This window comes from Embiotoca jacksoni, unplaced genomic scaffold, assembly GCF_022577435.1.
Source record: "Embiotoca jacksoni isolate LCO1_2020_lvr unplaced genomic scaffold, fEmbJac1.0.p SCAF_38, whole genome shotgun sequence".
Lineage (NCBI taxonomy): Eukaryota > Metazoa > Chordata > Actinopteri > Embiotocidae > Embiotoca > Embiotoca jacksoni.
The window spans coordinates 2,812,349-2,836,669 of NW_027185390.1; the positions used below are offsets into that span (position 1 = coordinate 2,812,349).

The following is a 24,321-nucleotide window of genomic DNA, read 5'->3' on the forward strand; positions in this document are numbered from 1 at the left end:
GAGCAAGACGCAGGGACGTTTTATTGAACTTTAAGGTCTTGACTGTGTGCGGTTTGAGCAGGTGAGGTGTGCTTGGTTTCTCCACCTGCCCGTGTGACGATCAGGCGACTCCTCGCTGGGGACTTTTGACTTTGAACACCGGCGATCTGACAAATCATCGATCACGAACGAATTTTGAATCTTATACGTGTTTTTTTTTCACGTTTCTTTCAGGGATCGAATCATGCTGCTGAAGTTGGAGCAGGACATCTTGGATTTCATCAGCAATAATGAGTAAGACGTTTCTCCCTCAGCGAACACCGAAGTACTAAAAAGTTCAACACATTTAACCAGAGAAAGAGATCTTAATGACTCAGCTGCCGTAGTATCTGTGGGAATGAAAACTTCTTCGCGAAATCAAAATATTCCTTCAAACTCGTCTCCGCAGGTTAAATAAGCCGTCTGAAACACGAGCTGTGCTTCGCGTCACTCAAACCGAGATGGAACAGCTGTTTCTGTCGGGACGTATTTCGTCATTTTTAAAAGGAATCTTTGAGCTCACCTGAGCATCAATTGAGTTTTGTTTATCGGGAATACATTTGTGTGAATATGAACTACCGACTCCGTGTCGGTATCTCTTAACGAAGTCACGTTTGTCTAGAATCACTTGAGAACCTGCAGCGAACTCGGAAGGGCTTTGAAACATTGTTAAAACCGACTCAAGCGCAGTTACATCCTTTATTCAAAATGAAACGGGCCTGCTTCAAACTTTCAGCCATCTTTTCTCTGTGTTTAAACCCCCAGAAGCCAGAAGAGAAAGTTCCCGCCCATGTCGTCCTACCACAGGATGCTGCTGCACCGAGTGGCAGCCTACTTTGGCATGGACCACAACGTGGACCCCACGGGGAAGTCGGTGGTGATCAACAAAACCACCAACACCAGAATGTGAGTCTTTTTGATATTATTTATTTGTTTCATCCGATTTGAGTCCGAAGACGATTTCTTTATGCTTTTTTTTAATTGCCGGTGAGTTTTTCTACAACCCGTCAGCTGTTGCAATCAATCGATGCATAAGTCGCTTGTTCGGTTAACATATGTTGCTGTCAGCATCCGCCGGGAAAATTAAGCCGCCGCTAAAACTCACTGCTACCCCCCCCCCCCCCCCCCCACCTCTCCCCCGACAGACCCGATCAGAAATTCTCCGAGCACATCAAGGATGACAGGGCGGACGATTTTCAGAAACGCTACATTCTTAAACGAGACAACTCCAGCTTTGATCGCGACGACAGCACGGTAGGTGTTTTTTCTCTATCTCTCTCTCTCTCTCCTTCTACCAAGCTGTCACTTTCATTTCTCACATGTTGGTAAGAGTGGGACAATCTGGCGTCCCTGACGTAGCTGCTAAAGAAGTGTGTGTGCGTCTGTGTGTGTGTGTGTGTGTGTGTGTGTGTGCATCTGTGTGTGCGTCTGTGTGTCCTTGCCAGATTCGAATGCGGTTGAAAGCTGACAGGAGGAGCAAATCGATGGAGGAGAGGGAGGAGGAGTACCAACGAGCCAGAGAAAGGATATTTGCACATGATGTGAGAGCTGTTTGTGTGTGGGGTGGTGTTGCGAGGAGGAGAGGGGAGGGGGGGGGGCATGTTCCACAAATCTTTGTGTCATTTCTATTCATGTGCAAATTCAGTAGATTTCTTGCGACCCATTACCACTGCTGGATGTATGAATTTTTGGGACGGGGGGGACGCTCGGATTTTGAAGCCTCCGTGTTTGTGGAGGAATCAGATTTATAAAAAAAAAAAAAAAAAAAATAACTAGAGCGTGATCACATTTATGATGCTTATTATCACAGTTTCAGTCCCTCCAGGAAATCGCGATGTTGCGAATGCGATAATTAACAGAAAATTCAAGGAAACTGTGCAATATTTGTGCAATTTTTCCACCAAAAATGTCATCAACAGAAGCTGTGCTGAAAGTATTGTGGCATCAACAAAGTCTTTTTATGCAAAAGAAACTTACCGCAAAATTAAACATTTTTGATTTGCAACGATCACAAAAAACCTGGAGCGACTGAAGCTTATAAAGAAATGAGGAGGATTTTTATTTTGCAGAGACGTGTTGGAGATAACAAAAAACACCAACTGACTGTAATTTTCCTTTTCACCCACAGGGAGATCACTTCATACTAGACAGAAGGTAAGAAAAAAAAAAAACCTGCATTAATCACGTGATCACCGCATCACCTTTCATTGAGTGAAAACCCAGAGAGCTGTATTTAACACGGACAATGAATTGTCTGTTAATTGGACGAGGTAGAGCCGATTTTATCCTTTAAAAGTGTAACTAAAACCCTCCTGAAAAAGGCTCCCGCTTTTAAATGACGTTCAATCACTTTTATGGTTTTTCTTGTCGGAGCGGCAATTAGAGTCAGCTCTGCCATGTTTTTTTTTCTAAAGCGGTGGATATCTCATTTTGTCAGCGCCTCTCCTGTAATACCGCTCTCCTCCCTTCAGTGCTCCCAATGAAGACGCATGCATGAGCACCCAGCAGAGGCGGCAAATGTTCAGGTGGGTCCACGCGCACGCACCCCTCCCATCACACAGCATTCAGCTCCTTTCAGAGGCAGAGAGAAAACCCTTTGAATCGCCGTCTGTCTTAATCGGCTCGCTCAGAAACAGGAGTGCTGATCTGAGGTTTTTTTTTTTTTTTTCCAAGAAAGCTGCTGTTAAATAGGATTTTCTGCCCAGACTTCCTCATGTGGGACGGCCCATTCGCGCCAAAGCTCGCCAATTAAACCATGAAACCCCTCCACCCACCCACCCACAAAAAAAAATGATCTAATCTTTTATTGATCAAGGACTGAAGAGCGTGATGTTAGCTGGGAGACGATGCAGTCACGCTTTAAATGATGGTTTTACAAGACGACTGCAGGCTGTAACGCGTCATAGACTTTGTAATCTGAAGCGTCAGAAACATGCAAATATATATTTCATTCTTTCAAAACCGTTTCACGGTGTTGTTTGGCTTTGCTTTCTAACTTGTTCAACAAGGATCGAGCAAATAAATCACCGCGTTTGTGAATCAAGCTAAAGTCATTAGTCAGCACGTTTTGGCGTCTTGTGGTAACCGATGGAACAATTTAAGACATTTTTTAAAGTCAAAATGTCCAAATCGTCTTGATTCAAGTTTCTGAAATGAAAATATTTGTGGTTTATTTTTTAAGTTCTGTAGAGCCTGACTAATTTATTGGTTGTCCGATTTTATATATATATATATATATGTGTGTGTGTGTGTATACATATATATTCGTCAGTATCGGCAAAAATGTTGACCAAGAGCATAATGCAGAAAAGATGCTGAACATTGTACATGTTTGTTTCAGTCATCTTTTTTTTTTTAAAGTTTATAGTTAATTGATATCACATTCCCCGTTTCAGTTTTTTGATTTCATTTTCAACAATAAAGTTTATCACGAAAAGAAAATAACAACAGCTTCATCGATTACACCGACACGCAGTCGGTGTAAATCTTTCTGGTGCGCGACACGTCGCGGAAGGAGAAGCGCATTTCAAACACGACTTCTCTTCCCGCCGTCCAGGTTACGAGCGGGCCAGTCGGGCACCAGCCGCCAGAGCAGCTCGGAGACGGAGACGCCGCCCCGGCACGGCGAGCCCCGGCCGTGGAGCAGCACCGACAGCTCCGACAGCTCCAACCGGCTCGCCCCGCGGCCCCCCCATCACCAAAGCCAGCAGCTTCAGCGGCATCTCCCCCGGCCTGGTGCGAGGAGACAGCACGGCCAGCAGCAAGAGCACCGGGAGGCTCTCGAAAACAGGCAAGAGAGACGGCAGAGGCGAGGACACGCGGGCTCGGAGCCGCGCGAAACGAGCCGCGGTACAATTGTTCAGATAGCGAGAGCGTGTCCTCAGAGTGTCCTCCGCGCGGAAACGCCTCGCTTTGTTCCGGAACAGATTACATCGTTCTGAAAAAGGTGCAGGTAAACTCCGAACGTAGACGGAGGGATTTATCTCATTAGAGAGCGAGCGTGTTATTTAATCATTCTCCCAAAAACTCTCGTCGCAGCACGCGGAGGGAAAAACTCACTAATTAGACGGTAAACGGGAGACGGAAATAAGAATTTAGCGTATCGAGCTTCAAGAAAACCTCTCTGGCTTTTTGTGTCACTTGAGGTTTTCTGCAGAGAGAAATGACAAAAGTTGATAAAAGTCCGCCCCGTAGCCGGACAGCTGTCAAAACTCATTACCGTGCAGCGACCCGGTGACGGAAGAGGCTCTTAAAAAGTGTCGTAGCAGCATTTGTATTCGGGAGTTGCTGCATAACGGATAAGTCCTAAGCGCTGGGAAGTGCCACGGAGACGCAGTCGGGGCTGCCGCTTACTCCACAATATCGTGCATTCGTACCTCAATCGGTTCGGATTTAAACGTTCTGCCTTAAAAGGCTCGTCTTCTGCAACTCGGTGGAAATCCTTAGTTGGCTTCCACTTCTCCATTTTGTTCCTGTTGGCTTTTTATATATATATATATATATATTATTTTTTTTTGCCAGTCCCCTGTAGCAGCAGCGGCAGCAGCTGCAGCCACTTCCTCCGTGAGCAGTGTTTTAAAGTTGTTTACGAGGCAGCTGACTGCCCTCAGTTTGTGTTCGGGGACTATAAGCGGAGGAGACATCTCGGCCGTGCTGCCATGTTTTCCTCCTTCCCCTCCTCGGCCCTAAAATAAAGCTTCGGTCGCTACGGGGATCTTTACCCGAGAGCAGGACCTTCTATATGACGGAGGCCAAAACCCTGCCGTACTTTTTCAAATTTGACATATTTATGACCTGATTATCTCATTATTTTCACTGAAAAGTCCTCCCGACGAGTTTTTCTAATTAGAGCGGTACTAAAAGTCCAAAATCCCGAACACCAGATCGCGATGTCCACTCGGCAGTTTGCGCGACATTCGTTAATTACACGGTGAGAAACCCGTCACGGACAGACGCCACTTTCTCCGTCGGCGGCTGCCTCCGGAGACCAGAGCGCATCGCGGCCACGAGAGGCCCCGTCCCTCCCCGGCTTCATTATCACCGTCGGCGAGAGCCCAACTAGGCCATGATCTTCTCCTCGTTCTGCCTCCTCTCAGGTTCGGAGTCGTGCAGCAGCGTCGGCTCCTCGTCCAGCTCGCTGTCCCGCCCCCAGCTGCCTCTCCCGGCGTCCTCCCGCCGCAACGTCCCCGGCGCGCCCTTAATCCACCCGGCCCCCGACCCTCGGGGCCCCGGACACCCCGACCTGACCAAGATCCTCTCCTCGCATCCGCCGCCGGACGCCGCGAGCTACTACGTGTTGCCGCTGGAAGCCTCGGGGATACCGCCCGGCAGCGTCCTGGTCAACCCTCACACAGGTGGGTGATCCCGGACACGAGGAGTTTCTATTTACAGCGTGCGGAGGTGCGTGCGGGGTTCGTGTTTCCGGCCTCAATCCGCCGCATTAGATCAACTCGTAATCTTCCGGTTCCCCCTCGTGAATATTCACAACGGAACTACAGGTCGCCATTTGGCCGCAGTCTGTTTGTCTGTCAGCCGAAAGCACGCTGATCAAAACGCAGCGAACAGATGGTGAGAAATGTGTAAATACGCATCACACACTCGTGTGCTTTTTTTTTGGAGGGGGGGCAACTGATCTTCAAAAGCCGCCAAGGTTGTGCGAAATCCTGTCGGCTCTCCTCCTCTCCCGGACCACGTCCGGGTGTGTCCTCTGCTGTCACGAGGAGCATCGTTCACGTGTTTGCTTTTTATTCGAAGCTGAATTATTTGTGTGTAAAACGTTCACGTCGCAGTGGTTTTTTTTCTTTTTTTTTTTCTTTTATGAATTGAATTTGACAGGCAAGCCTTTCATCCACCCCGACGGCAGCGCTGTAGTCTATAACCCTGGCAGGATCCCCCAGCAGGGGAAAACCCCGCAGCAGACCATCCCTGCAGCGTCGCAGCAACACCCAACCAATCACCTTCACTCCCAGGTCAGTGGGCGGGGCCAGATGGGATTTTTCTTCTCATTCAAATTCAACTAGCGTAGAGACGGCAGTGTTTTTTCCCCCTAACTTCTTCTGAGTAGTTTTGATACTAAGATGGGCGGAGCTTCGCCGAGCCGAGCGTTTAACGCAAAACCCCTCCCACGCAAAGTGATTGTCCAATCACGGTTTAGTAGTGGGTCCGTCAGGCATGCAGGCTACCTGGCTTCATCCCAGCCGGGTTGCGTAACCAGACCCGTTCACGGTTAAGTTAAGTGAGCGGCCAGGTGGAGCTCCGAGCCTTTTATTTACCGGCATTCTCCGTCGGGTCTCATCTCCTGTCCCGTCCTGTCCGTCTCTTCTCCTTTTCCCTCCTCAGCCGATCTGTCCTCCTCTCCAGCCGTCCTCCGAGCCCATCCACAACCCGACGGTCTCCTATCCTCTTCCTCCTCCTCCTCCTCCTTTTCCTCATTCTCAGTTCCTGCCCGTCTGTCCTAACCAACAGTACATCGTGGTACAGAAACTTCTTTCTTCCATTTTAATATCCCTTCGCTTTCGCTTCATCTCCCGTCAGAACTGGCTCATTAGGAGTTTATTTATAGGATTCTTTTCTTCCGAGCTGCTAGATGAGTTAATTAAACTCTGACACAAACGTCCAGAAAGTAAAAAAAATTGTCCCTCGTTTTGTGTTGTGCCGAAGGAAATGCGGAAAGCTCAACTTTGACCCAGGTCTCCGTACAATATATATATGTCCTATTAACGAGCTCCTTAACGAGTGGTGGTATTTTTGCAATATTATTCGCTGCGCATGTCACATTATTAGCGAGTTTGGGAGCCACATTCAGTCTCACCTTTCAAAACTTCAAAACAGATGCTTTTATTTCACCAGTTTGCTGTCCCGTCAGCTTTTATTTATTTATTTTTATTTTATTTTTTTATTATTATTATTATTTTTCCCGCGGAAAGGTGAATCTGAATCCAGCCGGAGCCCTTACCCACATGTAGATCATGCATTCACTTAACCTCATTTCTGACCTGGTTTTAGTGAAAGACATGCCTCTGTGACTAATTATGCCTGAGGAAAGTTCCATTAATATTTAATTCATCACCAGATGTTAGCGCTGAATAATCCATGACTTTAAAAAAAAAAAAAAATAACACTTTTTCCAACAACATGTCAGAGATGACCTGGACTGTTTTTTTGTGTTTTTTTTGCGCCGCTGGTGCAGATGAAAAGTTTCCCGTCAGGCTGGACTCCGGTCTCTGCAGACCTGGGTCAGATCTGAGCTCGTTTTAACACCTTTCAAGTGAAAGTCAATTTAACATACGTCTTTGATTTAGCGCTGAGCTTAGACACGCGGAGCCGTATCGATCGGAGCACATTTAAACGAGTTAAACGCGGCGACCCGGGTTCTGCTCGTCACTGCCCTTCTGCTGCCGATTTACACGGCATTTCATTTACCGCCCGTTAATACGTGTCATCGTCTCCGCAGCCCGACGCCCTCAACGCCCAGTTCGGTCACATGACCCTGGCGCAGCAGCCGCCCAACGACGGCGGGGCTCCGGACGGCCGCCACTATCCCTCCGTGTACCACCACCACCACCACCCGTCCCAGTTGGTGCTGCAGGGAGCTCCGCCGCAGCATCAGCATCAGCAGCAGCAGCAGCAGGTGGCGAGCTACGTCCTGCCGTCGGGGGGACACCCGGGGCTGCTGCAGGGTCAGCACGTCCCGCTCCCGACACCGGGCGCCAACCACGCCTACCACAGCTCCACGCCGGGGCCCGCTGCGTTTCCTGCGCACGCGCTGAACCAGCAGCTCCTGCAGCAGCACACCTACATCCAGCAGCCCGTGCAACAGGTTAGAGACTCGGTCCCGGTTTTCGAGACCGCTTTCACTCCCGCAGCGAAAACCCAGCTGCGTGACTAATCCCGGCTGCGAAGTGGATTCAAAACGAGCCTCGTGCATCGTGCGGTCCTTGAGCCCGTGTTGTTGTGTCTCTCTCGCAGATGTCGGCGTGTTACTGCTCCTCCGCCCACCACCCACACTGCTCCAGCCAGCCGCACCCGCATCCGCAGCAGCAGCAGCAGCAGCATCATCAGCAGCAGCATCACTATCGCCCCCCCATCAGCGCGCTGCCCTATAACTGCCCTCAGAGCCAAAACCTGCCGCAGCAACCAGGTAAACGACGCGGCCGTTTAACTTCCTTTCTTTTTTTTCTTTTCTTTTTTTTTTTAATCCGCATTTTCCCTCCTTTTCAGCTGCGATCCACCACACGCGCTAAATTATTCCACTGACGGCGCCTCCTTTTTAAAAAAAACAGCCCCTTTGATTGTTATTAAATCCGGTTCAAAGTGTCACACCTGGATACCAAACAGCAGCTTTTTTTTTTTAAGTAATTATTCAAAGAAAGCTTTGAAATCGTGGATCTAAAGCCAAATCAAAGGACGTTTTAATGAACGATATTCTGATTTTCCCTTGAATTTTCCGGCTTCGTGTTGTTTTTATCACGACTCTTCGATAGCATTTTGTTGCTGTCCTTGTTTGTTTCTTCGCGGGGGAGCCACGCTAGCCAAGGACAAATATTCTTCCCTTTTCCTTTCCTCTGTTTCGTTTGTGGTTTTTTTTTAGCCGTTCAGATGTCTCCCCGGGAGTCATCCTCTAGATTATTCTGTCTCTGTTTTTTTTTTTTTTTTTTTTTGTATTATTATTATTTCCTCATTCGCCGCAGGAGTTGAGATTGTTAGCCCCCGCTTGGTCTTTTCCTCTCTCACACAGCGCACACACATGCTGTAGCTTTAGCCGGATGTAATGTTGTACAATCGCTACACACACACACACACACACACGCACACACACACGCACACACTGGTGCGCATACGTCTCTGTAAGTGGTTGCGGCACTATTCTGTCATCTGGAGGCTGCAAATGTGGCTTCCCTGCTGGGGAGCCGGGGAATAGACAGCAGACAAATGAAGCTGACCTACAAAGGCAAAGGACAGCAATTATTTCTCAGGGAAACTGGGGAGAAAAAAAAAGACAAAAATGACTCCAGCGCCTCGTGTCGCCTTCTGTTTTTGCATTAATTAAAGAAACACACGTCGGAGCGTCTGAAAGGTGGAGATACTGCGGCGTGCGGGTTGCACACGTGATAAATAAGTTATCGACGGAGACATCTCCGATGGCCCGGGCGGCGTCCGCACAGCGGACCCGTCCGCGTTTCCCCTCAGTTGCGTCACATGGTCACCGCCTCCGCCTCCACCTCCACCTCCACCGCCACCGCAGGGCCTTCAGTCACGGTCATTCCCAGAAAGCTCCTCGTAATAACTATAAAGGGATCGAAGGCCTACGAGGCAGCGGTGGAGGTTATTTAAACAATAACACACGAGAGAGAGAGGGTTCGCTCGAACGTCACTATCGAGCTCGACCGGATCACTGAAGCGATCTCCGTTTCCACGGCAATACGTGGGGAATGACCATCCAATGTATGGAAAAGTGGACGGGTCCAAAAGATGAGGATGACACGGAAGCGCCTTGAGCTGCAGTACCACCGAGCGCCACCAGGGGTCGGCTCCAAAAAGCCTCCGTAGACTCCCGTTCAACTCGTCTCGTACAATTTGAAGCCAATCGAATTTCTTCACGAGTTATTTCGATGTCGGTAGCTGAAGTCGCTCCTTCTTATTAGTTTTCCGGAGGTCCATCTGAAAACAATCCGTCATTGGATCTCAATTCAAAGCAAGAAAACTTGTCATTTTATCCAGAAAGCTTCAGCCCGGCTCTACAGCTCCCCCGCAGTATGGGCGACTCCGGCGCGCTCCCGTCGTCCGATCGTCGGCCGTAGCTCGGCCCGGGAAAAGGAAGGCAGCGCAAACGAGCCCGAGAGGCGGGATGCGGGGCCGGGACGCTGTCTGAGAGGCCTCTACGAATCTCACAGTGAACCGGTCTCTTTTTCAGCCCCTCACTTCTCCGCCCGCACGACTGCACCGTCTCCCCACTGATTGGCGTTCACCTGGCGTAGACTTTGTCAGGAAACGCGTTGGCCCTCCGGCGGAGGCGAAGGAGTCCTCACCTGCCGGAAATGGAAATAACACGGGGCGCGTTTGATATTGTGGTCATTTCATGCTCGGTTTGTAAAGCGAAGGCGGGGAGGATAAAAATAGTCCTCCCCGCTCCGCTCCTCGCCGAGCGCTCTCATTGTCTAGTTGTACTTTTTCCTCCCAGGAGCGGCAGACTGTAAAGACACCTTCACAAAAGGACGTCCTCTCCTTTGTCACTGGGATTACTGTGTGCGCGCGTGTGTGTGTGTGTGTGTGTGTGTGTGTGTGTGTGTGTGTCACGAGGGACAGTACTTGCAAATGTCTCTTTTTGTCACCTTGACATTTAAGCGTCTGATTTTCCAGCCTGCGGTCAGAAACCGACGCCATTTTGGGGCCATTTCGCCAAAATAAAGCCGCCATCCGTGTGACGTTCCTTTCCAAATGTGTTTTTAATAAGCGCTGTCGAAATGTTGACTGCTTTTTCCCCTCCTTTCAGCAGACGAGTGTCTCCACCGCTCAGGTTGCAGGTTCACCCCGCCGCCGGCTAAATCAAATATATTGACTTTCTCGTTTATTCCAAACCTACTTAGCTGTAACGGCTCGTCTCTGCGAGCCGCCTCCTCTTCCTCCTCCTCCTCCTCTTCTTTTTCTTCTATTGTTCTCTCTCTCTCTCTCTCTCTCTCTCTCTCTGCTTTGTTGCGATTGTCTCAACAAGCAAATATCTCTCTGAAATCAATAAAATCTTGATTGCCGGGCCCCCCCGCCCACCCTTTCTTTTTTTTTTGTCCTCCCAAGCTTTTATTAAAGTCTTGCAGAAGAATTTGTGAATATTAATCGCCGTCGTTGTTTTGTTCCGATCAGGAGTCTCTTTTCATTCGGTCACAGCGCTGTGCCCTTTTTTTTTTTCTCTCTTTTTTTTCCCCCCCTCATTCTCGCCTCAGTGCACCAAGCCGTGATGCCAAACCCAGCGTCCAGCTACCAGACCGTAGTGGGCATGCAGCCAACAGCCAACCTCGCTCTGGCTGGCAACCAGCAAAGCAATATGGGCAACCAGATGCAAGGCATGATGGTCCAGTACCCTCCAATGCAGTCTTATCAGGTACTTTGATGACGGGGACGCCTCGGCGGATGAATATTGCAAATAAAGCATTGAGTTGGTGTTATGAATGAAGCGCTCCAAACCAAAGGAGGCGCAGGAAGTGGAGAGCTCCTTCAAAAATAAGAGCGTGCTTTTGATATTAATAAAGAGTTGTTGTTTTTTTCGTGCCTTTTATTTTGCTTGATTTTCCTTTTTCTTGTTATTCTCCGTTAGCAGGTTTCTGTTCCGCAGCAGACGTACCAGCAGCCAGTGTTCGTGTCCTGCCAGCCGGGGCAGGGGGCAGTGGCCGTCGCTGGCATGCAGCCCTGCTACAGCCTGCTGCCCCCGAACCAGCACACCACCATGAGGTACGAAGTCTACAACGTGTCGTCCCCCCGTTGCAGGAGTAAAGCTAAAGGATCGTTATTTTGTGTTTTTTTTGTTTTTTGTTTTTTTTTTAAGTAGGGAGATGTCGGGAGCGTAGTAGGTGGAGAGAAAGGCGGTCGGGCCGGAGCCTCGAGGGGTTTTAATGTGGAGGAAGAGGCTGAATAATGCTCCCGTTTGTCTCCGTACAGAAATCCAGTTTTGACCTTTTAATGAGCTCGTCATGCGCTCGGTGCGGTTTAAAAAAAATATATATATATCTTTTGCAGGAAGAGTGCGACGTGTGTGTGAAAACGATTACAGCCCGACTCGTACTGGGTTTTTGAGGCTAGGTCGAAGTCAGTATTTGTTGTTGTTGGGCAGAATTAGACCTTTAATTTAAGTGGTTTTAAATGTCTGCGGGGTTTTTGTTTTGTTTTTGTTTTTTAACTACGACTTCCAATCAAATAATAAACCATTTTTGAGGCTGATATTAAACATTTCCTAGAAAATTGCATACAAATGTCTTTCGATTGTACTTTTTTGGTTTGTTTTTTTGACAAACACCATCATAAACAAACAAAAGGAACATCCCAAAAAAGAATTTCATAAGGATGCCTTAGATTTATTTTTAAACTAAATTTACACTCGGGACAGGACACATTAACTCATCAGCGCCCTCTGGTGGACAAACTTTGTAGCCCTGTTTGTAAATGACCTAAAACCTAATTTCGCTTTAAAGTTATTTTATTGCATATAGAATCGATCGCTCGTGCTTTCAGAGCCAGCAGTTTCCGTGTACATCAATACTTTTAATATGCGCGAGTAATCACTTTAAAGTCCCTTTTTTTTTTACGTGTTTATTAAAAATAACCCCGTTCGCATCGATCCGTGTTAATAATCTGCGTAATTGTGTTTTCCGCCTCAGAATCCCGTCGTGTTTACACGGATGATGAACTTCATCCTTTTCTAATGGCAGTTCCCAACAGCCGAAGCCTCTTTAATCAGGCTTAGATGAAATAATTAGCCCGGCTGTGGACATACTTTGTCCCAGAAACCGATTTGCAGGTGCTCGAAGCCGGTTCTCCCTCCTGAAGGTTGGCTCTTATTTATAGACCGATGATTGAATCCCGCGACTCTCCTCCGAAGCCAAGGTCATCTTTGTTCACCGCGGGGTCGGGTGGGGGGGGGGGGTACGGACTTATTACCGCCGAGCTTTTGGCAAAACCGGGTAAAACTGATGAATGTCGACTCTCGACGCCCCCCCCTCCCCTCAAAGAGCGTCAGCCGTTTTTCCATCGCCGCCGAGGAGCGCGGAGGGCCCTCTCGTTATAGCTGATTGATAGAACTAGTTCACGGAAAGCAAAACATGTAATTAGTTTCTACCTCCGCGGACCCAATCAATCTGCCGGATGCACCGCCGGGACTCGCGGCGTACCCGTAAGAAACGTGAGCCGAGGCGCGCGCGCAGCCGTCACCCGCGGGAGAACGACGCCGAGCCGAGGAGAGGTGACTTTCTCTTTGTCCCGGCAGTAGAAACGAGGCTGCTTTAGTAGGGCGGCCGGCGCCGAGATGATTTATGCCGCGGCGTTTCGGAGCGGCTCGGCCCGCTCCCACGAGGGCCCGACTGTCCACCTGCGGCCCGCTGTTTCTTTTTCTTTTTTTTCTTTTTTTTTATCCCGCCAGCTGGAGACGAATCCCTGCGGGCGGGTTGCTTACGGAGCAGAGCGCCTCCTTTCCAGATGGACTTTAAAGTTAGATCTCCCAATTTAATACCGCGAAGATCTCCCTCTCTCTCCCCGCGGATGAAACGACTTCGGAGGGTTTAGAAGTGCTTTTTGAGAGATTTCCGCTCGTCGCTCAGGTGTCGGCGACGTGTTGGTCTGCATTTTCTCCGGGTGTACGAGCTGCGCGTGAGGACCGGTGACAGATTTTATCAGGAGTTACCGCGCCGGCAACAAACAGCTTTATTCGTCGTTCATTAATCTCACGATTCTTTTTGAATCATTTTGTTTGATTAATTAAAGAAATTCTCTGCTTTGACGAGCGAGAACGACCTAAGCGACCGATTAAAGTTAAGTAGAGTTCTGATTCATCGAGTAATTATTACGATCTGCTCAGAAGGTGATAAAAACGTATAGAAATGTCAATAGTTTGAAACCTTGTAGATACGCTGGTAGAAATCCTGCAGAAACCCACTTAAAAAGGAATTTAACACAGAAACCCAGTCAAAAATCTCAAATTTGAGTCCAGCAGAACGTCTTTCATTCAACTCTGCAGAAGTCCACTTCGAAAGTCTCGAATTTAACGCAGCGCATCCCGCCGAAACCGACTTAGAAAGTCTCAAATTTAACCCCGCAAACGTGCAGAAACCCATTTAAGATGTCTCAAAATTTAAAGCGGTGAATCCCACAGAAACCCACTTTGAGAAATCTCAACTGTAACTTCCCGAGTCCCGCAGAAATGAATTTAAAACGTCTTTAATTTAACCCCGTAAATCCCACTTAGAAAACCTCAAATTTGATTCCCACCAAACTCCATTTAAAAAGTCTTTAATTTAATTATCCTAATCCTGCAGAAACCCTCTTAGAAAACCTCAAATTGAACTGTAACTCCTGAAACCAGACTGAAACCCTTGTTTTATCGTGCGTGTGTGTCTTCATCGACAGCTCAACGGTGAGTTTCCTGCCCGGCCCGATGATGGAGCACCTCCAGTTTCCTCAGACCTCGTCCCCCTGCGTCTCCCAGCAGCACCCGGGCCAGCAGTACGCAGGTACGCTTTCCCCCCTTTTTGAGCGTCAATAACCGCGGGACGGATTCCCGCGCTTCATAATGAAATAATCTTCCCCGGGTTTACTTTTTACGCCGGAGAGCTGTTGTAAAGTGAGAAATCACTGATGTCGCGACTCATCGCGGGAAATTGCCGGTGTTGCTGTTGCCGTCCTCCAGTGGGACGAGGCTTTCTGCCATTATAGGCACCAGGTGTTTGTTAGGAATTAAAAAAAAATGTTGCGCGTAGGTGCATATTTATGAGGTTTGGCAGCCGTTATCTTCTAATAAAGTGCTCAAACATACAGAACTTCACCCATTTTTCTTCCTCACAATCCAACGTAATTATATATGAATACCCTGGATGATACAGCAATAGTAATGTTTGGGAGTTATCTATTAGATATATACAGCATCTTGACCAGTGTTTGTTTTTTTATACATAAACGTATAACAACAAAATCGACCAATCTTCTGGGTTCAGTGTCTTGCTCAAGGACACTCGGGCACGTACAGGAGGAGCCGGGGATCGAACCGCCAACCTTCAGATTAGCGTGCGACCCACTCTACGGACTGAGCCACAGCTTTCACTCGTTTTTCTCTGCGCCCCCCGGTGGACGAATTATGTTTTGCAGCGTAAATTATTGACTTTTTTTGTTGTTGTTGTTGTTGTTTTGTTTGGGGGTCAGTTATACGCTAAAGTATAGAGCGCGCTCACGTCGTCCGACGTGTCAGCGCCGCCGATATATGTGACGAGTTGTAAGGATCTAATTCGGCCACCGAATACACGAAACTACCAAAGTGACATTTCAAAAATGGATCGAATTCAAATGGACTTCTGCTTTTGAAAGAAGACTGCCCGTAATAAGCCGTCTTTTTAATGTGTGTTTCCCGTCCGACTCGTCGTCGTATCTCCGTCCGGAGGCCCGGGTGGGGGCCGCCCCCCCCTCGCTAATGACCTTTATTATTCACGTCTGATTATCAGGGGGGGTAGGGGGGGCGACGGAGGGCTCGTCGGTAATGAGGTCGGCTGAAGGTCTGGCAGGAGGAGCCTTACCTACAGCGTGACCAGTAAACACTTTTAATTGGGAGGCACGAAATAATCTCCAGATTATATCCGTCGTCCTCGCCACCGTTACGAGGTTCTATTTCATAAATCAACAGCGGCGTCGCCTGTGCAAAAGTCTGCCATACGATCTCCGCCTTTTAATGCAAACAGGAATTAATTCGATTATTTTGGAGGCGGCGAGCGGACGAGTCCCGATTGATTGTTTTCTTTTGCGAGAGTCCCGCTGATGTGCCACAAACTAATTAGATAATTGGATCATTGCAGAGGATTTAGCAGGAAGCGGGAACGGACTGGGTTATTGCCACCAACGACGCGGCCTTGTAATCAAGGCACTTAAGACCTAATTGCCGTGTGCGAGCGTCGCGCGTTCGCACTGATGAGGTGTGTCGCCGAACCGAAAGTGCTGAAAAAGCAGAAAAAGAGAAGAAAAAAAAACACGCTGAATTGGATGACGAATTAAATAAAGAAGTGTGTGTGTGTGTGTGTGTGTGTGTGTGTGTGTGTGCAGGTTTGTTACCCCCGGGCCCCGGCGGCGGCGGCGGCGGCATGGTGATGCTGCAGATGACGGCGGCCCCCTGCCAGCAGCCCCGGGCGCCCTCGCCCTGCCAGAGGAAGCAGCCCGGCCACAAGCACTCGGGCGCCGAGCACCAGCGCGGCCGCCGGCTCGCCGAGCTCCCGGCGCCCGCCGACAACACCGCCCAGGTACAAACGCTGCCCACAAAACCGGCGCGCCCGGAACCGAATTTCGACAGATTCCCACTTAATTTTCAATCGGGATTGCGAATTTGTTCAGCCGACGTTCGCCACGCGGGGACGAACACGAAAGCAATTCGAGAGCCAATCTAGTTTCTTTGGTTTTGTTTTGTTTTTTTTTCTCCGATGACGCGAGGTCGGAGGAAAAAAAAACGGTCTCCGCAAATGAAGCGAGCGCCGCGGCGGCCTGGAAATGAGGAGAAAATAGTCCTCGGCATTAGAGCGTAATGGTACATTAGCGGGACTAATGTGGTCGCGACGGTACATTAACGTGAGAGCGAAGCTGCAGGTTTTTTTTCCCCCGTCGTTGAATGAAAGGTTGTGTTTCTTTTTTTTTTTCTTGTTGTTTTTTTTTTTTTTTTTTTTTTTTTTTCCCCTCGTCTCCCCCCCCCCCCCCCCCCCCCTCGGCACCCGGCGGCGTGTTGTGCGTAGAGCAGCCTGCCCTCGTCACCGGCGCTCACGCCCTCGCCAGGCCAGCCGCCCAGCGTCAAGGGCCTCCCGTCAGGCATCTCGCCCATCCCCGTCATGGCCCCGCACCACCACCGCCACCACCACCACCGCCACCACCACCACCCGCCGCTCCCTACAGCCTTCTGCCACAGCGGACAAGGTCAGAGGCCGCGCGGCTGCTCCCGCTTGTCGCCCCGGCGACGGGGCCGACTCGTCTTAAAGTCTCGCCGGGTCGGGTCGCGCTGAAGGGATTTCACTTTGAATGGACGTTTGTTTGTCGCGTAAACTTCTTGTCTCCGGGTTTATCCGTCACCGCGGGAGGTCGGCAGGCCGCGCAGGAGCAGCTGCTTCCATTCTTAATGTAGTTTAATGAAAGTCGATCAATTATTAGGAGCAGCTAACTAAGCCAAGCGAAGTCATTTGGCTCACTTGATAATTAAAGCCCCTCAAAGAAGATCCTTTTTTTTTTTTTTTTTTGACCTAGCGGTACAAACGCATGAATATGCAAGTTAATAAATATGGATGCAGCTTGAGTTTAATATTTACACCGCGAGATGCTTTTAAAAACCTGATTCAACACGCTCCATGTCAAATATTCCATTTATTTACATCTTCAGGCTCAGTTGAAGCTCATATTTCTTTAATAACTGCCTCAATGAATGTGTCAGCTGTGCAGAAGGAGTTAGCCAGCTGGCCTAGTTGGCTGCCAACCACGAGGGCCGGTTATCCAGCTAGTAAACGAGAGATTCAATTGCAAACCGAATGTTATGAAGCAGTGCCGATACTTTTGACCAAATGCCCGGCTGTTGCAGCGATAGCGTAGGAATTAAAATATAAACGATCATCTGCAATGATGACGTGAGCAGCTCCAACCGTCACCGGGGGGGAGCTCCAGAAATGACATCGCTTTTACTGCGACGCAACCAGGGAGGGGTTACTATCACGATGTTATTACATCCAAAATCTTAAGGTGAAGTCGAGTCCAATGTGACGATGCAATGAAATGTGAAGGTTCGCGTGTGCGTAAAGTACTTTTGAGAGAACCTCGCCCAAGTATCGATCAGCCAATCAGAAGCCTCCCTGTTGTTTACGGAATAATAATCTCAATGTCTCGCGTCTCCGCACGGTAATCTACGTCCTTTACGACCAAAACACCTCCTCGTGTTCGTTCAGATTTAAAATACTCATAAATAAACTTGAGGGTGGAAGTTCAGTTTGTGTATTTTATTTATTTATTTATTTGTACTCACTTTTGTTTTGTGTGTTGTTGTTTTTTTTGTGTGTGTGTGTGTGTGACGTCCAGGTGAAGCGCACTACTCTCTACTGGGGCAGCCGCTGCAGTACAAACCCTCCATCAGACCTCCACTGATCCACACTGCACACATGGTGGCCAAACACCAGGTGAGACACACACACACACACACACACACACACACACACACACACACACACACACTACACTCTTCTTTTCTTTTTTTTTTTAAATCCAATGAAATCTCTTTCTAAAAGTTGTTTTTCTGAGCTTCCTTTTCATGAAAACTTTTTTTTTTTTTTTTTTTTTTTTTCCCCCCCTCCACTGCGCTCCACAAACACACCTAACCGCCGTGCTCCTCCGTCTCCTCAGGGTCCGCTGGGGGTTTGGCGAAGCGGTCACGGGAGGAAGGCCGGCAGAAAACCTCTGTCTTCAGATCTCAGTGTAGGTGAAGCAGGTAATAGGAAGTCCGGAGGGAGGCTGGAGCGTAGCGAAGCTCCAGTTAGGTTTCTGACCGAGATCTGACCTCCCCCCTCTCTCTCTCTCTCTTTCTCTGTCTCTGTCTCTGTCTCTCTCTCTCTCTCTCTCTCTCTCTACAGCCGGAAAGCTTAACGCAGGCACACGAAAGGCGTCTTTAGATGTCAATCAGAGAACGAAAAACCACCTGCCGAGATGCATCGCGCGATAAACGCGGCTGCTGCGTCGTCAAATTCGCGCATTTCTTCTTCTTTTCTTCTTCTTCTTCTTTTTTTTTTTTTATTGTGTGGAAATGTGCTGCAGAAAGCATCTGTTTGCAGGTGTAAGCAGAATAAAATCACAGACGGGGGCAGAATCCACACCTGGCAGAGGAACCTGCAGCCCCGGCAGGATCGCACCGACACAAATGTGCTGATTATCTCAAATGTCGCGGATTTTTTTTTTTTTTTTGCACTCGGTGTGTTTTTTTAAACATTTTTTTTTTTTATTATTATTACTATTATATTATTTTTGCATTATTCAGGCGCTCGTGTCAACAATCCCTCGAGGAAAATCAACAGGGAGGAGGTTCAGACGCAGCTTCTTATTTCAGAGAATATAACTGCCCGTTCAAAACAGCCTTTTAGTCAGGCTCTGAAAATATAAGTTTTATATTTAAAATAACCATTTACTCGTGTACACGGTTCTCAAACGCTGAAGATTAAACTACCCAGGCCTGTAGTTATTCAAACGAGCACAAACTTAAACATCCACAGCAGTGAAATGCAACATAACCGCAGCAATATCAACCTAAATACATCATGTCACAGTAAACTGTTGCATTTGGAAAATAATACTTAAACCTACATACTTAATAAGTCAGGTTTTAAATGCAGGACTTTTGTATTTGTACTTTTTACTTAATACGACGAACGCTTCTTCTGTAAGAAAATTTAATATTTGAAATATGAGGGAACAATGGGTTCACGGCAGCACCGGAAATGTCCCCGTAAAGTCACCAATAATAATAATATAATAATAATGATAAAGAGAGCCGAGCTATTTTGTATGCGTTCGGTTTGACCTCCTTCCAGCTGACGGCAGCAGTTTGTTGAAGTCTCCCGACGGTGCAAAGTCTGCTCCTCCCCTCCCCCTTCCTCCCCCTTCCTCCCCCCGTGACAGTTGTTTTATTTACTGGCTCCAGTGCTCACAGCGCTGTCCGTGTGTGTCTGCAGTGAGCAGTCAGATGGTGGAAGTGACACGTGCTCCGGAGGGGATCAGCTGCGCCGACTCCCGCCGCCTCCTGGCGGAGCTCTGCAGAGGCGGCCGATGGATCCGGCGGCCGCCCGGAGACGCCGCCGCCGCCGCCGGAGACCTGGCCTCGTCCATCGTGTTCGCCGCGCTCCCCTCCGGACGCGCCGGCCCCCGGGCCACCTTCAGACTCCGAAGCGGCGCCAGACACAAAGGGGAGCTGCGCGACTCGGACGGGGCCGGCTCGTAGCTGCTAAGACCCCCGGGGTGCATCCGAGGGGAAACACAAACGCACATCCAACCACCTGCCTCTGCTGCCTCAGTCTGGACCGTCTCCCAGATCCAAAATCTTAAAAGACAAAAACGTTTGAAGAATGAATGTTCACTTTTTCTTTTACTTCTTTTTTTATTCTTTGTTTTTTTTCTGGCCAACAGGTCCGTTGCAGGGTGGAAACAGAGCTCGACTCACGCGCCCTCACCCTCCCCCCCCACCCCCTACCACACACACACACACACACACACATTTTATTATGAAAATCTAGTTTGCTGTTCGAAAAGTTAAAAAAAAATAAAAATAAAAAAAAGTTGAAGATGTTGGTGTGATGGCGGCACATCGAGAGAGAGAAAAAAAAAAAACATACTCGACACGTTTCTGTTTCAAGAATGTTTTTTGGTTTTTTTTGGTTTTTTGTGCCCACTATTTTGAAGTTTAAACATATTAAAGCAAGTGTTTTGGTTTTTATTTCACCCGGATGAATAAGTGCGTCGGCAGCATGTGTAACAACGAGAGCAGCAGCTCAACTACCTGAATTAGTATTTCAAGTCACCGTCGAACACAGTGAATGTTGCATTTGCACTGAAGTGACGATCAAGGTGGAGATATTTTTCTTTTATTGACCTCCTCCTCCCTCCTCCTCCTCTAATACCTGTCTGTTGCACTCGGCCAGGCCACTTTGTTTTATATATTAAATTAAAAAATGTTTATATGCACACGAAAAATGCAATCACTCTACTTCATTTTGTTTGCGTGAACCACGAGAGGTTGTTCTGTGTATGGTGTGGCTTTTATTTTTTTTTTCCCCCCTTTATTTTTGTTTTTATTTGTTTGGTTTGTTGTTTGACTCTTAATAAATGTTTGCACCACACGTGTTGACAGAACTTTGTAAATTTTGGAAGAAAAACAAAACAAAAAAGAAGATGAGAAATCAGCTCCTGTCAGCAGATTCCAGGCTCTAAATTGAGCCTCAAATCTGTGTAGGAGGAAGAAAGAAAAGTTAAATAAAAAATTTTAAAAAAGCAACACGAGGCAACTCTTTGGGAAAATATTGCCACGAGGTGTGTATCTGCCTCGTGGGCATTGCAGAGGATGTTTGCTCGGCTCAGCAGGCTCGTTTTCCAGCTGCAGAAATGAGCCATTTTGAAGGAAGCCTCCCTTCATATGGAGAAACAGAGACACCCAGCGGCCACATGGTGCAACTACAACACGTTATAGCCGCTAACGAGGGGCGGGGGGAAAGTGAAAGTGTTGGAGTAACTGTGTGTGTGTGTTTGTGTTTGTGTAGTAACGGCAGGTGTGTTTTAACCGGCGTGTTTGCGCGGCCTCGTGCCGATAATGGACACCGACAGGACCGTGGTGGTGTCCGGCGTGCCCGACGTGCTGCCCCCCGGCAGGATGATCGACAAGTTGACCGTTCACTTCCAGAGCAGCCGGAGGAGCAACGGAGGAGACGTGGAGGTGGTGGAATACCCCACCGACGTGGACGGAGTCGCCCTCGTAGCTTTTGACCGAGCTGAAGGTAAAATAAAAAATAAAAATAAAAAAAAAACCTAACCTGTAGCTGCTGGTTAAGCTCCGAGCTATGAACCGCCACCGCGCCAAAGTCCATTTAAAAAGTGGCGGATTTTAAGGCGACTTCCTCATGAGCGTCCCCCGTTGGTGCCTCTTGCTTACTAACATCGCGGTAGAGACAAATACAAGGTAAATAAAAACACGTCTGCGTTTGATGAACGGTGGAGTTTGTTGGACGCTTTGATTTTAAACTAGTTTCCCAAGTTGCACCGCTTCTGCCCAAACAAAAAGATGGAGGCGATAAGTGACGTGTGTTTGTTTAGATGAAACGGTGCAAACAAACATTCAAAGACGCCCTCCAATAAAAAAAAAATTTAAAAATTTAAGACGTGAAAAAATACTTTGTTTTGGCTGAAAATTTGCTCTTTAAAATTGCATCTAAAAACAAAAAGTATTCACGAATATGTAAATATCTCGTACCAAACTTTTCCACATTTCTACTGATATTTAAAGTTACGTACATATAAATGAACTTCTCTTTACATTTAAGCCAAACGAGTTCACTCAGTGCTGATTAAAACAATCACCGCTTGGTGAATCTCTGTTATTACACACGATTCAGAGTCTTTAATTGATTTAATTAACTTGACTGTCTGGTGAGACATGAATACCTACTTATAATATCTAATATTTTTTCCACTGTTGTTCACAAAGTTCATATTCCAACTACTTGAATCAGAAAACACATCAACTTTAATACATTTTATACCTATTTTATATTTGTATTTGAACAAAATCCACGATAATACACAAACTGACTTATAAAACACTCGCAGGCCCGACTGTACTCCCGTTCACTCTATAATTGGTTCCCACGGGAACCGCTTCCACCCCGCCCCGTGCGGAGAGGCCGAGGCCCGAATGAGACATTTATTTACGTGAAGGATGTGCGCCTGAGCGATGACCGAGGTTTGATTTTGTCGTGTCGCGCGCCGCCAAAACGAAAAGGGAACGTCGGCGGTAACGAGCGGAGTTCGGGCCGGTCGCGCTCTCTAACGAGGCGTCATTGTGAGCAGATGCGGCGAGGGCGGCGGCGAAGGAGCGGCAGGTCATGACGGACGACACCTTCCCCGAAGACTACCTCCTCACCGTGTTTCCCTTCAGCCGAGACGTGAGTACGGACGTCGGTTCGTTCTTTTAAGAGAAAATAAAACGAGCAGACGGGTGGAAAAACGATGTCTCGGTGTGCCGCAGGTGTTCCCGTACGTCTCCAGCGCCACCGTCGACCTCTCGGCGTTCGGCGGCGATCAGGCGTCGCTGATCGAGAGCCTCCGGTCGGCTCACGGGTCGCTGCGCTTCCGACCTTTGACCCCGCAGAGGAAAGCCCTCGTGGAGGGGCCGTTCGCCGCCGTCCGGGGACTCGGAGAGGATCTCGTCAGCCGGGCGGGACGGGCGGGACGGGCGGGGGAAACACCGCTCCATCCGAAGGTGGCGCCTCGCCGCGCGTCGGTCGGCGCAGGCGAGGCGAGAGGAGTCTCGCGGACAGGAAGTCGAAGCGCTTCCTCGAGGCGGAAGGGTCACGGCGAGAGTTTGGCTCCCGGCAGTTTTTGGAGCACGGAGAGTAACGAAGAAGAAGAAGAAGAGGAGGAGGAGGAAGTGAGAACAGAACACGGGGTGGGACGAAGAAAGGCCGACCGGAGAGAAGTGGTCGGGGAGGAGACGAGCGCGTCTTCCTCATCGGGCCGAACAACTGAACGGCGAGAAGAAGTTATTTCACAAAAACACGGATCGACCGGGACCGGAGGAGAGAATCGTTCGGGCTCCTTTCACAGCGGCACCGACGAGGCCGGACGTAAAGACCTCCCGGCCCCCTCCCGGGGCGATCCCGACCTCCGTCCCCGTCCGCGGCCCTCGCAGGAACTCTGGCTCGACTCGCACGTGTTCAGATACGTCGAAAAGCTCCACAAGGAGGAGCTGGACCGATGCCTGCGGGGCGTGGACGCGTCCGCGGAGCGCGTCGAGGGCGCCGACCTCACTCGGATAACGCTGACCGAAAAGCAAACGTCCGGGACGGCCTCGAGGGTCCCGGCGGCGCTGGAAGACCTCCGGATGTTGGCGGAGCACCGGTCGTGGAAGTTGAGAGCTCACGAGATCGTTTACGACGAGGCGGCGCCGCCCGGTAAACGGGGACTGACTCGGATCTGCGACGACGTCAACTCGCTGTTCGAGGACGTCGTCTACGCGTTCGAGGACGGTCGCATCAAAATCATCGGGCCCTGGGTGTCCAGTCTGCTGTTCTGCAAGAGAGTGGAGGACAGGATGGCAAAACTCAAAGACACTCCTTATGCATTGAACAAACTCGTGTAATTTTAGAAATGGCCAAAAGGGGGCGCTGTTGCGCCTTCACAAAACCTCCCGCACTTAAATCAACATTTATCTGCTTGTTTTTCTTACAGATACAGATGTTACATTCCCAGTGTGGATCCCTGTCCTGATCCACTGTCTGTTATTTCTCATTTCAATAGCTTATAATTAGAGCTATAGAAATAAATGATACCGTGTTTTTTAAATATCTGCCTCCCTTCTGTTACTGCGCGGATGAATAATTGCGCGGATGAATAATTGCGTGGTCTTTTTAATGCCTCTAGTGTTCCCGCAACCCTTCTGTGAGGTGATACCGGCCTCGTCCAGCAGGGGGCGGTAGAGCACTTCCCTCCACGCAGGCCGGCGGTCTTAAAAATGGAGTCAGTGGGGACTCTCGGTGAAGCAATTATGAAGGCCGGGTTTGGCAAGCAGGGTGCAGATTGGCAGGCAAATGATGTCAGTTGGATGTCCCATTACACACACACACACACACACACACACACCTACACACCTTGTCCGAGGGAAACACGGCTCAGCACATGTGGCGCGTGATGCTGCTCGGTATCATCCTGTCGTCGTCGTGTGTGCGGAGGTGTCGTGATTATTCCGAACCAGCTCGCTCTCGCAGCCTCAATAATTGATTCATTGTGTAAAAAAAATGAGCCACACTTCCATAACGAACACACACAAACAGACAAATCATCTCCCAGACG

General features: G+C 48.8%; 2 protein-coding genes across 2 annotated transcripts in view; both read left to right on the top strand.

Moving 5' to 3' along the window:
* The window catches only part of LOC138208497 (R3H domain-containing protein 1-like), a 43,526-nt gene extending 22,926 nt beyond the window's left edge, over positions 1-20,600 (top strand). Inside the window, 21 exon segments of the mRNA XM_069166411.1 lie at positions 214-273; positions 784-924; positions 1,164-1,272; positions 1,464-1,559; positions 2,147-2,172; positions 2,490-2,543; positions 3,575-3,704; positions 3,706-3,808; positions 5,115-5,372; positions 5,854-5,987; positions 6,358-6,492; positions 7,472-7,837; positions 7,987-8,158; positions 10,956-11,113; positions 11,327-11,460; positions 14,125-14,228; positions 15,802-15,995; positions 16,479-16,656; positions 17,800-17,897; positions 18,121-18,205; positions 19,440-20,600. Of these exon segments, the coding sequence (XP_069022512.1) occupies positions 214-273; positions 784-924; positions 1,164-1,272; positions 1,464-1,559; positions 2,147-2,172; positions 2,490-2,543; positions 3,575-3,704; positions 3,706-3,808; positions 5,115-5,372; positions 5,854-5,987; positions 6,358-6,492; positions 7,472-7,837; positions 7,987-8,158; positions 10,956-11,113; positions 11,327-11,460; positions 14,125-14,228; positions 15,802-15,995; positions 16,479-16,656; positions 17,800-17,897; positions 18,121-18,205; positions 19,440-19,705 (3,001 nt within the window). The 3' untranslated portion in view covers positions 19,706-20,600.
* A 97-nt stretch (positions 20,601-20,697) lies between these two features.
* LOC138208499 (uncharacterized) lies at positions 20,698-23,814 on the top strand. The gene is made up of 3 exons (XM_069166416.1): positions 20,698-21,251; positions 22,321-22,415; positions 22,499-23,814. Exons 1-3 carry the CDS (start codon positions 21,068-21,070, stop codon positions 23,609-23,611), a joined length of 1,392 nt encoding a protein of 463 aa, XP_069022517.1. The 5' UTR covers positions 20,698-21,067; the 3' UTR covers positions 23,612-23,814.
* The last annotated feature ends 507 nt before the right edge of the window (positions 23,815-24,321 follow it).